At 53.5% G+C, this 15,091-nt stretch overlaps 2 protein-coding genes across 2 annotated transcripts; both read right to left on the minus strand.

The window, feature by feature from the left end:
• Window positions 1-5,240: 5,240 nt before the first annotated feature.
• COL26b_001079 (uncharacterized protein) lies at window positions 5,241-6,241 on the minus strand (the record flags this gene model as incomplete). Its single annotated transcript, XM_053174038.1, has 2 exons — window positions 5,241-5,263; window positions 5,287-6,241. The coding sequence occupies 2 exons, from the start codon at window positions 6,239-6,241 to the stop codon at window positions 5,241-5,243; spliced, it is 978 nt and encodes a 325-aa protein (XP_053042155.1).
• Window positions 6,242-10,684: 4,443 nt separating this feature from the next.
• Window positions 10,685-14,255, minus strand: COL26b_001080 (uncharacterized protein; the record flags this gene model as incomplete). The annotated part of the gene is made up of 6 exons (XM_053174039.1): window positions 10,685-11,887; window positions 11,938-12,371; window positions 12,424-12,970; window positions 13,023-13,165; window positions 13,217-13,981; window positions 14,099-14,255. 6 exons carry the CDS (start codon window positions 14,253-14,255, stop codon window positions 10,685-10,687), a joined length of 3,249 nt encoding a protein of 1,082 aa, XP_053042156.1.
• Between the last annotated feature and the right edge of the window lie 836 nt (window positions 14,256-15,091).

Below are 15,091 nucleotides of genomic sequence, written 5' to 3' on the forward strand. Positions count from 1 at the left end.
CGATGCGATCCGATGCTTTGTGGAAAGGCGAGATCCGGGTCTCGAGCGACGGGAACGTTTGGGCTTGGCGGAGAGAGCAAGAGTTGCCGGCGGAAGCGAAGAATGGGAGAAACAAGCCAGGAAATCCGACTGGCGAGAGAATAGCGTGGCGAAGGTTCTGAATATCGGCGACTGAGACCGGGAACCGTGTGTGCAAAGACGAAGAAAGATACAGCAAGAGCGTGCGCCTCTCTTTTTTTTCCGGGCGCGTTTTGAGTATGCGTATGACAGGCGAGATGAAAAGGAGTGTTGGGTCGGTGAAATGGAGAAACTGAGAGAGAATGTGGTGATGAAAAGTGCGTTTCGGTGCGATTAGTGTCGTCGACGGTAAGGTCGCGTAGCGGGAAAAGGGTCGTTTGGTGTCCAAGAGGTGAAGAGCAAAGCTGGGTGGCTGATTATTAGATTCGTCGGGGGAGTTGGGAGCGATATGGGACCCCGACGTTAGGTTCGGGATCGAGGCCTGGGCTGTTCCTTTTCCTATTCCTGTTCCTGTTGGCAGCACGTCTTTTCCGTGTTAGGCGCGTTGTTGGTTGTTCAGACTTTGGGAGCATGGATGGGGGGAAGCCGAGGAGCAGCAGCAAGTGCAAAGTGTGAGGTACGGATAGGATAGGTAAGGTAAGGTGAGGTACTCCGTAGTGTGGTGCGCATGCCACTCTCCACGTCCCTCTTTCTCTCTCTTCCTCGTCTACCCAGCGCCGCTCCTTTCCTTTCACGGGACTGGCTGCAGTCTAGAAGAGGGAGGTAACAGCGGACGTGGGTGTGGACTGCGGGCTGTGGACTGTGGATTGTGGCCCGGCATGCACACTGCAGCGTAAATGCAAGTGGTGTGGGTACGTACCGTTTTTTTTTTCCCTTTGCTTTTTCAGGACGGGAGCTTGTGAGACCCCACTAAAAGTTGTGCGTGGGATATGCCGACAACGGGTACGGAAGAGGCACTGAATTGCGCAATACAAGCTATCAATCAACCCGATGAATAAAACTGGCGATCCTTGGTATCAGCGCCGAATAAGGACGGGCATCAACGAGGTACATTGATGGAGAGAAACAAAATATCAGGCTGGAGCAGGAAGAGCCGCCGCGTTTGGAGGGGCAACAGCAGCCAGAGCACAGCAAGCGTTCCGAAAAGCGAACACTGAAGGGAGCGCGGCGCAGGAGGCAAGAAAAAAAAAGAGGAGATGATGTTTGTGTTAAGAGAGAGACAGGCCAAAAAGGGGATCAGAGGGATAATTGGGAGAGATTTTTCCCTTCTGCTCGCCGTCGTCCCCTGCTCTCGCTGCCATGCCAGTTGCCAATACCAACGCACTTTGGGCGAGACTTGCGTTGCTCATCTCTCTGCTCGTGTCATTCCCTCCACTGATGTGTCTCTCTTCCTTCTGCTTTCCCCCGGCTAGTATTCGTCGATTCGCCGAGCCACTGTTGGTCAATTACCTTAGATTGTGCTGCTCCTACTCTGCATCCGTATGCACCCTCCACTTTGCGATTGCAAGTGCAACGTCGATTAAAAAGTCATCCAAGTCAGTCAGCATCCTCGACCAACACGGTTGGCGTCTTCTTCACAGGCCAGGGGGTACCTTTCCATTACCGCAATTATCGACGGCGAAATCTCTGTTCTCTCGGGTGCTCGTCGCCTCTCATCCACTGCTCCCTCAATAATGACTAGCCAGGGCTAATGGGGTCCGTTCAGTGCACCACTCATCGTCACTCCCACCCCAGAAAGTTTCCCTTGCTAGCCCGCCCATCGTCAAATTGGTACCCAGACTTTGGAGATTGTACCCCTGTCAATATCCCCTGCAAGGACCAGCTCTCAACTCAGGCACAGCAGGGGGTCAGTCTCTTTGCGGACTAGCTCCCATGTACGCGCCTCCTCGCCGTGCGATACAAGCATCCCAGGTAGCCGGCAAGTCGCGACGCCCCTTTAATCGCGAAAGCCACGCATTCGCTTGGATCAAGCTACCAGCTAACGTCTCCCTTTTCTGCCAGAAGATAGCCCGCGTCGCCTTGCGGCCTGACTCCCTGCCGCTACTTGAAGTCCAGGTCCCGAGATACCTGCATCCCACAGGACCCCTGCTGTCATATCCGAACTGGCTCACTCCTGGTCCAACGCTTGTGAGCTGCGAGCATGTCGCTCGTTGCTACGGACGGCACTTCAAATCCATCATCGGATCAACAATGAGAAGGACAGGGCAGCACGCGTATGCAGGTGCGAGGTACCGCGCAGCCCGCAAGCGTGGCTCAGCTGTCGTGAAATGGAATTGTCGTCGACGTCTCTCATCAGCCCAGCTTGCTTGCTGGCTCGTCCCACGCCGAGAAACAATACCGCCACATGTCTTTCGTCCATCTCTCTGGGTCTTGACAGCACGGAAGCCCGCCTCGCACATCGCCAGCAGCTGCGGCCTGCCTCGTGCCCCGAATGCTTGGCTTCGACCTCCACCCTCGGTGCTCTCTCCGACCCTCGACCCAAGGCATCCATGAACCAACCCACACAAGACCCTCGATGTCGATTAGGGAAAGCCAGTCGTCTGGCTCATCAACGATGACTCGACCCAGCAACTGGACAGAGCGCGCCAAATGGAAAGGCTGGGTTTCGCACTTAAAGTGCCAATCGTGGTCGCAATCAAACCAGGCCTGCGAATTGGCAGCAACATGCTTCCTACCCCCATATGGACGGACCACGCTGTAATTTCCGACGCCCTCATATCACTACCTCATTCAGCCAACGCGCGCTCCCATCAACTCTACAAGTCCCATGTGTGGCGTGCCCGTGCACACAATCGCCCAGCATATCGCCCAGGCACACGCTCGTTAGCAGGTTAGTGTTAAATTGACGGGGTCGTTTTGTTAAATTGACGGTATCCTTAACATCTCCTAAACCCTATTAACAGATCCCATTACCCTAACATAACCTAACGCCTAATCCTAACCATAACACCTAACTTCCAAACCTTACTAGCATAGCCTGCTCACTGAGAACTTATTTCTACGATTTTCCCTCGTTTTTCTATAGCTTTTTGAAGTTCGGCGATAGTATATATATCATGTTAGTGCAGCGGGTCTGCTTACCTCAGCGCGCACGGACAGTTTTGCCTTCTATAGGCTTAGCGCGGGCAAAATAACAAAACGACCCCGTCAATTTAACAGCTACCCGTTAGCATCCATCACCTTTCCTGCACCCGCACCTGGAGCCGGCTCCGGCAAGCTTCCTAGCACCACCCAGTGGTCCCAGAAGTCAAGAGAAGACACACACTGGCGTCCGAGTCTGTGTGACGACGAGCGTGCTAGCTGCAGCCTCGCCCACTCCCCGCCAGTTCCCATTCGTCGATACACAACCTCTCGACGTGACCCGGATCCACCAGTCTCTAGGGCCTCGGCCGTCACACCAATCCTGCCAGGCCCCTCGTTCGAATTGACCAATTGCTCTCTGGCCACTTGAAGATCTCTCCGCAGACTCATCTGTCTTGCCGCCTGATCGCAGCGCAAGAGATAACCGGTGACAGGACGGGTGGACAAGCGAGAACAAGAGACAGCAACCCCGACACCGGGACAGTCTCGCCGAGCCGTGCTCTGTACCGTGTGTCCATGTCTCGTTGCGACGGTTGCCAGCTGCTGTTTGTCTATGATCCATCCCGTGCCTTCGCGATTCCGTCATCCGACGAACCTGGCACTTGGAGTTGCTGCATTCTCCGCAATCCCACGTCGCAGGACAGTAGCGCAAGTGCCTCACCATGGTTGTTAGCACCTTGGTCGCCTCACACAAAGCCCTCGGGAAAATTGTCTTCTACTAGGCCGTCTCTCGAAAGGCCAGGCCGTGGCCAAAGCTCACTTTACCTCAACTTCTGACGGGGGTTGAACGTATCCGCCCTTTGCATTGCAGCTCAAGTTGCTTTTTTCCCTTTCCAATTCGGGGTTTCAACGCGCAGACAAGCTGCATAGCCCGCCGTTTTGCAACGGTCAGGAAGCTTCGGAGCAGCCCCCGCGTGGTTTGGTCATCGCGTCGTTGACCTCGAGGTGGTCGATTAAGCCCCTGAGCTTGATCTCTGTTTGTTAATCCCGGCATACAAGCGTTTTGCGTTACATCCAACGTCAAACTCCTGCCCAGCAATCAGCCACCCCGAACCCCGACGTCGAATCGCTGCGCCTCTGTCCTCAGCACTTCGTTCGAGAAGTGTCTGATCTTTGAATGTCAACTCATCGACTACCCAAAACAACTACCTCAACATGCAGCACTAGTTGCAGACGTGCAAGCATCTGCCGTCGACGCCGTCTCCACTACGCCTCGGGTCCCATCTTACGAGAACTTCGATATTGCATCAAGACCAGTTGCGTGTTGTACGATTCATTCGTTATGAGAACGAGCTAAACTCATGTAACTAGAAAACGACGGCGTGTATCGCGTCCTGCAGAGAGAGCCCCATAACCCGCACGATAAGGCTCGAGGTCTGTGATCTTGACAGGGCCACGCGAATCAGTGGAAAGAACAGATGAGAGGTGATTGACGTTCATGCTCTGCTCATGCTTTGGAGTGCTCCATGACTCGAAACTCTCGACCCTCGAAGTCACATTAAAAACAAAGCCGTTCTCGCCTAAATTTTGTGCCCTCCACGAAAGACGCTGCGACTGGGCGAAGCGTGGGAGATCAAACCGCAAACACCTGGGATTTACCTAGATCACCCTGGAGCCGCATCGCCACTTCGCTCTTACTGCGCGCTGTAAGTGTGACCCCTCACGGCTCTCACCACAATCCCGTGCTTGGCGACAGATGAAAGACAGGGAACCGGGGCTTTGGGGAAGACCTCACGAACAGGCTTCTTCCCCCTTTTCCCGTTCCCACGTAATCATCACGGATTTGCCGCAGCTCGAGTGCACACACACACACTGGCAGGGAACATGTCGGTCCTAAATCGGGAAACACACACACACACACACACACACACACACACAAATGTTGCCCTGACTCGATCTGCGTGCTTCAAATGTGTTCATGATTTCATTTTACTCTTGCAGACATCGGACTCGGATGAACATGCCGGAAGGCGGCCACAGCATCCCCGAGTGACGGTGTCGTGGTATGCTAAGCGATACCACAGGGCTTTGGCAGACAAGTTTCATCCGCAGCTCCTTCTTGCTGCCGTCTATGGACCGTTCGAGATTTGAAGGCTATCCGTGATCTTCATGGTATCGAGCTTAAAGTACCCCGCTCGCCGTTAACACATTCGGGCTCCCGGGGCTACAACAAACGGACTCCCCTACCTACGCTCCGTGTCTCGAAAACCTCAACCAGACCGGCCCCCATGGCTTCTTCCAAGACCCAGTTGAATTCCAATCCGTAAAACTCCTTCCACCTCTTCGTCCGTCCCGGCAATACTCCAGCAAACTCTCCCCTGGCCCTCCTTGCCAGGCGTGCCTCGTCACGAGCCACGCCACCTTCCCATCTCTCTCTTAGCATAGACACGGGCATCTCCCTAAATTGCGATTTGGACAGCAGTTTGTTCAGATGTTCCACCGCGGCGGCAGTTAGCTTGAGAAAAGAACCGTTCCCGGGGACCGCGATGGTGTAGTCGGGAGATGACGTGTCGGCGCGGGACAGCCGCGGTGCCCCTCCCCCACCACCCGCGGCGTGTATTGCTCCTTGCCCGCCCACGGCGTCAAAGGTGCCGGACGCTGCGCGGGACACCGCCTCGATACTCGTCAGGCTGGCGCGCACCTCCGGGCGCAAGTGAAGATTCATCAGTGGCGTGTTCACGTCCTGCGAGTGTGTTTTCGCTGTGAGGAACCCTGCCCGCACCAAGGCATCAGCCTGCTTGTAACTGCAGGCAGCCCGCGGCATCGTCTGCGCCTGCGGGTTCTCCTTCAAAAAGCTCAGGAACATGGCCTGCGTCTCCCCGTCGAGCTCGGTGGACTGCGTGATCATCTCCTCTAACTCGGAAGACTGTATAAGTGCCTCGCCGAGCCCGCCGCGACGTTGCACGTAGATCTTGCGAACCACTTCGCCGCGCTGCAACTCTGCGACCTCGCGCTCCACCGCGGTGGGAGAGGCCAGCAGCGCATGGAGATGGGAGACGGTCACCAGCCCCGGCATGGCTTTACGGTAATTAAGCACCTCGGCGATGCGCGTAGAGTTCATGCCCGCCGCCTCTGCGGGGACCGGGCCGAACATGTTGTTGCGGGTGTACCTGATGGCCTGCACAACATCGCGGAGCGACATGTCCGTCGCAAGCGCCGCGACCAACCCGGCGTCGTCCAGTCTGTCATTGAAATAGTCATTGCCACCGTCGTCAGAGTCTGCGTCAGGCGGCTGCTTCTTGTTCTTGCCCCCAGCCCTCGGACTGCTGGTGCCACCGTTCTTGCGAGGTGACGAGGCCGACGATTTTGGCTTTGCCTTTTTTACCCGGCCGCCGCCTAATATAGACCGTAGACTCATGTCTCTCTCTCTCTGTGTGTGTCTCTCCCGGGTGCTGCGCCGCGATCCGATCAGGACGGGATGGGATGGGATGGATCGAGAAAAAGCAAGATAAAAATGGACAAAAAGTTAGAAAAGGGTAGGAGGATGAGGTGAGGATATCCGGGACGCAGTCCGGCGGGGGGTTCCACTTCCGCTTTTAAAGGGCGGGTTGCGTCTGACGCCGCCGCAACGCAACGCACGCCCGCCCGCCTGCGCCTTTCCGGATGTCGATTCGGGTGGATCTTTGGGATGGGGTGGCAAATCCGACGACACGTCCTTTTTGGTCCGGGCGTTGGGCTGTGATTGGATGGACCGTTAATCAGCGAGGACCGAAGAAGATTCGCGGCTCCAAATTGATGTAGGAGCGAAGGTATCGGCTGTTAGATTTGGGTATCATTGAACGAAAAGATGACAGCTTTTTTTTTTCTCTTCCGGTTGGTGTCTGCGACCGGATTAAAGTTTTCGTGACTGTCACGTTGGCTAAATTGTTATTCTTGGTAGTACAGGAAAGAGTTGGGACGAAGGAAGAACACGGTACGGGCGCTTGCTGGAAAACCTTGGGACGAACATCAAACGAAACTCTGGGCGTTTGTCGACAGGAGCACGTGGACGGAGGTTATCGAGACTGTTTGGCTTTTTTGATGCTTTCCTGGCGGTTGGCTTGGTAATTTGAACGAAGGTATATTATAACACGGTCAATTGCGGAATGTCTAGCAATGCTGCTATGAGTGCAGTGGCTGGCGAAAACGCATCGCCTCATGCCGGCAAGATGGCGTATCAAGCTAGGAAATACTAGGGCCTGAACAGCTCGCGGCGTCGAAAAGATAAAAGCGTAATTCGGACCGATATTATTTTCTACTCAGCACGGCATAGAAGCCGGATGGCAAGTTGCAGCCGAGGCATGGAAAGGAGGTAATATCACATAATAATATGATGCGTCCTTAACGACACTGATAATCTGGGCACTCTGTAGGTCACCACCGGCAAGTGAAAGCCGAATTGACAATGCTGAGTGTAGCAATACCAGTTGAAGCCTTCATCCCTTTGTTCGCTGTAAAATTCACGGTTTATTTTGGGACATTTAAAGACCTTGAGGCATTCGAGCATTCACAAGGCATGATTTGTGTCCTATTCGCAGAGACTAGCCTCCAAACCACACTCCCTCATATCCTCCAGGATCCATTCCATCGGCGTAACGTAAGTCACGTTCGTCCAACGATCCTCCAAGTCCCACATAGACCCCGCCGTCACCATCCCGGCGACGCGCCCGTTGAGATCCCAAGCACAAGCACCAGAGTCACCCCCGATGCCGAAGCTTCTCGTAGATGGCCTTATTCCATACCCCCCGGCTTTGCCCATAACGCACACTGACAGGTGTATCGAGTCATCTTCTTCGCCGAGATCACCTCCATCTTTCGTAGAAGACACAGGCCGGCGAAGAATCGATAAGGCCTGGTTCGCGAGACCAAAAGTCAGGCCTGAGCCGTGCCCGATCTTGCCGAGGCAGATTGCGCTCGCACGTGTAGGATCCTCAGATTCTGGCGCTTGTATGTTTGCAACTGGCAGGATGCCCCGCAAATTGTGAATGCCGTCCTGTGGGGGAAAGAAAGTGTTCGCCACAAAGCAATATTGTTCTGCCTCGTACCCATGATTATACCCGTTATCGATACCGAAACCGATAGACACATGGTTCTTAATAGTATCCAAAGGTCGCTCATGCTTGTCGGCGTCGAGCCTGATGAGCGCCCAATCTGTCGCTCTGCCGCTTGAGCCTTGTCTTGCACGGGTAAGATGGCCGAATGCCATAGAGTCGACGGTACTTCGGGCGTTGGAAGATGCAAACGTTCTTTCTTCGGCTGCGGGATCATCGCAATGGTCTTGGACCTTACGTGCTTGACGCTTTGTGAGATAATCCAGCTTGGTTGGATGATGGATCTCCGGCTGTACGACAGGTTCACAACCTTGCCAGATTTTATTCGAACCATAGTGCTCCGTTCCTTGGGCCGAAGACGATAACACATGCCTGCATGTCAAGGCGCAGACTGACGATGTTGTTATGCCGTTCTCGACGGTCTTGACTCGAAGATAAGGCCCCTTGGTACCTTGCTTCTCCTGCTGCTCAGATCCAGCTATCGTTGCACCAACCAGGTCAGTCAGGTTGTAGCTTGCCTTCCATGATTGGTTTGTGTCGACAACTGTTGCAAGTGGCTGCAGCGTGCTCAGTGGAACCACGTGCGATTCTTTCACTTCGCAAGATACATCAGTGAGTCCGTGGTTGATAAGCGTGGCTGCGCATCTATCAGCAAGCTGCTGTGCCTCCTCTGGCGTGGTGCTACCTGGCTCAACCGAAACGAAGAGGATCGCGGGCAAGTCCTCTTCATGTTGATGACCGCATCTGAGTATGTCAACTGAAGTCCAGTTGACCCCCTTGAGGTTTTGCAGAACATGAGACCTCAGAGAAGCACTGCCGTCATCATTATTCCATTTCTCGGTGATGGGATGGCGGCCAAGTGGGGATAGATACTTGTCCACAGGTGATGGAGAGTAAAATCCCGGTTCGTAATTGTCGATTGGCGGGTTCCAAGTAGGATCGGGGGATCTGGCCAACAAAGTCGGGTTTGACGGCAGACCATGATAGTAATACCTTCCTCGATTTTTCAATACCCATTTGCGATACTTCTCCAATTCCATAGGAACGGTCTCGCTTAATTCGCAACACACATCCGAGAAGCCATACTGGTCCAATATCTTCTGGTATTTGAGAACGACGACGTCTGCCTGTTCCCAGTCAAACGTGTCTGCCTCGGCTGTAATCGACACATATGTTGGGAAATCTTCCGGTTTACCGTCGCTTGGGCCAACTCTTGACACACCATAAGAATTCCATCGAAATCCTTGGAGTGCGCCAAGAATCTGGGATCTCACGTCTGCTGGATCATTGCGACAGTCGTCCCAACATTCATTGAACGGATGCTCTCCTGCGCCTCTGTACTCCCTCCTTCCATTGATCTTCGGTACTGTGGACCCCTGAGATGTAAGCCTGGTGCTCGAAGAGGAGTCATCAGCATTACGCTCTTCAGTCTTGGGTATATCTCCAGGCTCCATCGTGTACGGTTTCTTTTGAATGGTTGCTGAATAGAGCTGACTGTTCAGTTTCTGATCAGTAAAAGCGTCTTCGTATCCAAGGCCTGGGATGGTGGTGAGATGTGCAGGTGGCTGAAGTAGGAAGCCCTACTTTTTGCGCTTCCTTTATTATGTCTGAACTGGAGATCGGAGATTATTGGTGCAGCAGTGAGGAAGCTTTTTTTTCTCAGCTTGATGAACGGCGTAGAGTCACATGGAATGCACTACCATGAAATATTTTTGTCCACAAAGCCTATACCTCTCAAGGTGGAAGAGTGCTGAAAACTCGCCGAAGCTTAAAGAATATTCAAATCATCGTATTCTCCCAGTACGTCTTCGAGAAAAACTAGCATACTGTCCATTCGATGCCTCTCCAGAATTGCTCCCTATTGATTGTATTTGGCGCTAAATTTATGAACACGACGGGTCCACGATCCGATCTGGAGCCGGAACAGGTGGGTTGAAATACCTGTGTAGAAAGCGGAATACTTGGCAGTTAATACATCACACGAAATCTTCCGTTTTTGCAGACTAGGTGCATGACTTCTGGATGCCTTTTGTGCTAGGGAAACATGGAAAAACACTTACACATACAGGAAGACCTTTGCTATTCGGGCAGATAGGGACAACAGGGTCGATCAAGGATAGTAGATATACCGCCAAGGACGCCAGAGACGATGACAAGGACAACAGAATAGCCGACGGGTTTGTTGAAGTACGAGTTTCTGTCTTCTTAGTCCGAATATCCCCACGGACGGCAAAATGTTACCACAAGAACAGGAACACATTGGTGCTGAGCTAAGACCATGTTATCAAAAATTTCACATATTCAAAGCTAACAGAGCAGATGTAATTGAGCTTGTCATTTTCCAAACTTCACCCGCTGTCGGAGAGGATTGCCACCCCTCATGTCTGAGATAGATAGGTACTTTTTCTGCTACTTTTGAAAAAAAAGAGCGCCTCGCTTATGATGACTTCCCAAGTCCAAACCCCCTTTTGACATCCTGGTTTGTTTTTTGTATCCATACGAACTCCAGCCGATAGTAGTAGTAGTCAAGAAAATTTGTGTGAGCACACGTTCCCTTATCCCGCCATAGTCAGGATGTACGACGTAATAGACGTCATACGCTCGCTCGTCAGTTTCAGCGACATTCTGAGCAACTCCTGCGCGACGTCCGGCTGGTCTTTCTGCAGCCGCTCCCATCCCTCCTTGTCCATCCTCCATACCACGCAATCCCTGTCCACGGTGACCGTAGCTGTACGGTCCGTCTCCGAGAAGAAGGGAAGCTCGCCGCACGTTGTACCGGCGACGATGCTCTCCGTCAGTGAGCCTTGGGGCAGGTCGTAATCACAGCGAAGAATGCCGTGCTCAACCAGGTAAAAGCCCTTTGCGACTTCGCCTCTCTTGAACAGGACGGTACCTGCCCTGTACTCCTTCTTGACAAAGTAGCCAACAGCTCTGAACCAGAAGTCTTCGTTCTTCTCACTTAAGCCCTGGAAAATTTGCAACATCAGTCGCAGCGGTTCCTTAAAGCTCTGCCACCTAGTCGTCCCCAAAGGTTCTGTGTTCGCCAATGCATTTCTCGCCGCCTCGTGGAGCTGGTTACGTCTCGGCGAGTTGATGACAATGTCGAAGGATCCTCCATCTGACTTCGCCGCTGGTACGTCGAGGTTGGCCGTTGGTGCGTGGCGGTTATTCTTGCGAAGCTCTTGCTGGCTTGCGTATAGCGTCTTGAGAAGCTCGTTCTCGCAGCTCTCGAGGGCCGAGTTGAGGTCTGGCAGCAGCGTGACTTCGATGTCGTCATCTCCTAGCAGTCCCACCTGTCTCAAGTTTCTGCCAACTTCACTCTCCGCATCCTTCCCGCTAATAACAAGAATGATGCCCTTGTTGTCAAGCAATCTGCTGATGGTATTGAAAGCCTCACCAGCTGAGTAGTCCAGGCCTGTAACATGGTACAGGTCGAGGATGAGATATTTGATGGGCCTCTCAGTAAAGGCTCCGTCGTCGATGAGAGCTCGAATCTTCTCTTCGACGCTGACCACAGTGCCGAAGAAGAGGAAGCCCGTAAGCTTGACGATGTATATTTGTCGACGAACTTCCTGCAGGTAATGGTGCTGCGAGGGGTTTCTGCGCACGGTGGAGCCGACGATCTCGCCCGTGTAGCTTGCTCGCACCGCAGGAACCCTCGATGTCTGAAAGATCAAGGAGACAAACGCTAGTATGATACCCACACCGATACCGATGACAAAGTCGTAGATGCCCATAACGAGGACAATGACGATCACCTGGAAATCATCAGCTTGTTTCTTAAAAACTAAATCAAGTAGTAACTTACCGTGAGATATTCTGCCAGCTTCAGCTTCTTCCTCGGAAGCCAAACAGCCTCGAGAAGAAGCTCAAATCCCAGGTCAAAAATCAGGGTGCCGACCATCATGATGGGAATGAAGCCTATGATCTTCGGCCCGACAATCATTACACCAAAGGTCAGAGCAGCTAGCATGATACCGGCGAGCCTGCTGTCTCCTCCGGAACGCATGAAGAAAACAGTGTTGGCATAGACGAGGTAGTTTTGGATGCTACCAGCGAGGCCAGAGATGAAGTTGGAAGCGCCGTGAAGCTTCAGCTCGCGATCAAGATCAGCGTTATCTTCGCCTGTCTGTAGCGCAAGGGCCGGGACGTTGATGGGGACATGTAAAATGCCGAAGAAAGTAAGGGCAAGCATGGCGGGAATACACTCCAGCACAGCATCCCATTCGACGAGGTGAAATTCTGGGACATTTGTTAGCGACCGTCCGGATCAGAGAGGGCGGACTAAACGTACTGTACAGCGTATAGAAGTACCACCACGGCTCATCAGCCGGGGGGCCTTCAAAGATCCAGCCATGATCACGGAGGGAATCGGGCTCGAGCGCGTCCAAAGAAAATACAAAGAAGTAGAAGACAATCGGAATGGAAATGATGTACAGCGGCAAGAAGTACTTTGACGCTCCCTTGGCCTGGCTGTAGAAGAGGATTATAGCCAGGATGAGGGGGGTCACCCAGAGAGGGATTGTATCGGTCTGGAAGAGCTTGTGGAGGGTATCGAGGTCGTATTCGAGGCTACCGTCCATGCGGGCTGACACCTCGAAGCCTGTAGCAACCAGGAACCAGCCAACACCGCCGATGCAGCCAATCAGAATGTGGCGCGGGATGAAGCCAACCATGTACCCGAAGTTGAACTTGCCCATGAGGTAGAAGACAGTTCCTGTCATCATTGAGCTAATCGCATAAGAGACGATAGTCGTCGCGATCACAGCATCAGGCTGATCCTGGCCAATGTGGTTGGTGATCGTTTCGGCCATGTTGTGGAAGAATGGCACGACTTCGATCTGAGGTCCTGTTAGTCAAGTCTTGGCAACTGGTCGAAGTGGTTCTACTTACAAGTTCGGAGCCAACACCACCCTTGAAAATACTGCCAAATGAAAACGTCAATTGCGAGACAATGGTGCTGACATAGAAGATCGAAATGCCAGCCGAGCCGAGACCGGCAAAAATAGGCTTGCCAAGAGGGAAGAGAATCATGCCTGTAACAGTCAGTTAAGTTTGTACTCCAACTTGACTTACACCAGACTTACCGTAAGACAAAGCATCGAGTACATTCAGCAACAAACCCACAATGACAGCGGGCAAACACGACACTGGCGCAACCACGGCATTCTGCCATAGAACTTTACGATCCCAAATTTTGGGGCTTGTCGCGATTTGGACGCCATGGACAATGTGATCCTCGACGTTGACCGTCAGGTCCTTCAAGCCACGGAACCAATGCTTTTTGGGCATTTGTTTTTGCCCCTCAACGTCGACCCCATTGGTGCTCCCATCTGTGCTGAAGCTGTCGGAGGATAGCCTCGGTATCAACGGTGTGCGCTCGGTCGGTTCCTCCACAACAGCCTCGTACGAACGCTGCACCTCCGGCTCCCGCTCGGGTCTTTCTCTGGACGGCGATCGCTTCGGCTTCGGTTCATCGACTTCCGAGTGGGACTGCTGGGAGTGAGGTCGAGCTTCAGGAGAGGGTTCGCGGTGCGATTGCGGCGGTGATCTCTTCAGCAAGCTCGTCAGGATTGAGGGGCCGTCCTCGGGAATTTCCTCCTCCCCTTCCTCTGGCGATGCCGGCTCAGAAACCTCCTGAATGGTATCGGAGCTGGTAACGTGCGCGCTTCCCACATCGTCCTCCTCGTTGTCTGAAATGGCCGTCTCTCGCGCGAGTTGGGAGTTCTGAGAGCGCTGGCGGGAGAGGAACGCCGGACTCTGGCCCGTCTTCTTGTCCGATAGGAGGTACGAGGCGAGCTCTGCCGTATCTTCGCGAACGCTGCGGGCGTACTGGGCACTATCCACGGGAGCTGGCGATCAAGAGTTAGCTGTGGCGTCTGGTATGAAGATCGCGCCGGTCGAGGGTTGCTTGCCTAGGTGGTCCCTCAAATTGCCGTGAATGAAGGAGCGAATAGGCTCTCGGTGACTCGAAACAGAGGACGATAGTCTGTCTGCGCTGGCCAGCTGGGAGTTGCGACCAGGACTAAGAAGCGGATTCTCGGGGTTGGTCTCGTTGTTCCTCTGGGAGCTCAGCGAGGAAGCTCGCCTCCTCCACGGAGAGAAGCCAAAGTTGGGAGAAGACATGGCTGGCTGGGTTTATAGTTCTCGGCGGCGGTAGAGGGCGGGAACGGGAGGCGCCGTAGGTTCGCCGGAGCACCAGTCTACGGGTGCCAATCGTCGGTGAACCAGGCCAATGGCTGGGCGGTCGGTCGTTGCAGGTTTTAGCTGGACTTCATGGGAAAAGCTGGGAAGCTCGAGCTCGCGATGCTTAGGGTGGGCGCAAAGAAAGGAAGAGCGTGAAAAGGGTTGGCAGCGTCGGCGCTGATAAGAGATGGGGAAGTGTATTACACGACGGGCTGTGGGCGGGACTGGATCTACAAAGTAGAGACAAGGATGTCCCGTCTAGTTTTTTCTGTGGTGTTGGTCTGGGTGCGATATGCTGAGGAGCAGCTGAAGTGCCAGAGGCTAAAACAAAACGCTAGATAGATAAGAATACCCGCTTGATGGAACGTGCGGGTGGATGACGAGAGGGGAATCGGAGATGGGCAGATTGGAGAAGAGAGAATAGAGTGTCCGTGGGAAGAGAGAAGCTAGGAAAGGGACTGGACGGACGGATGGGCGGAAGAGCGAGCGAGCGAGCGGCGAGAGCGACAGTCATCAGTCTGGTCTGTGGTGGTCGAAGCTGTCGTCAACATGGCGCGCGCGCACCTCACTCACACACACACTCACACTCACTTGCGCTCACTTGACTTGCGTAGCAGCAGCAGCGATGCAAAGCACTGCAGAGAATTTAGACGAACCTTGAACCAGGTCAAATTTGCATTTTGCATGTGGCTCTTCGCCCCTCACTAGCGCCTCTTCTGCGGCGTAACAGTCATGGTACCGCTGTAGGCCAATGTACTCTGTACCGTACCTATCTG

This window comes from Colletotrichum chrysophilum (genome assembly GCF_026319265.1).
Source record: "Colletotrichum chrysophilum strain AFK26 chromosome Unknown scaffold_4, whole genome shotgun sequence".
Classification (NCBI taxonomy): Eukaryota; Fungi; Ascomycota; class Sordariomycetes; order Glomerellales; family Glomerellaceae; genus Colletotrichum; species Colletotrichum chrysophilum.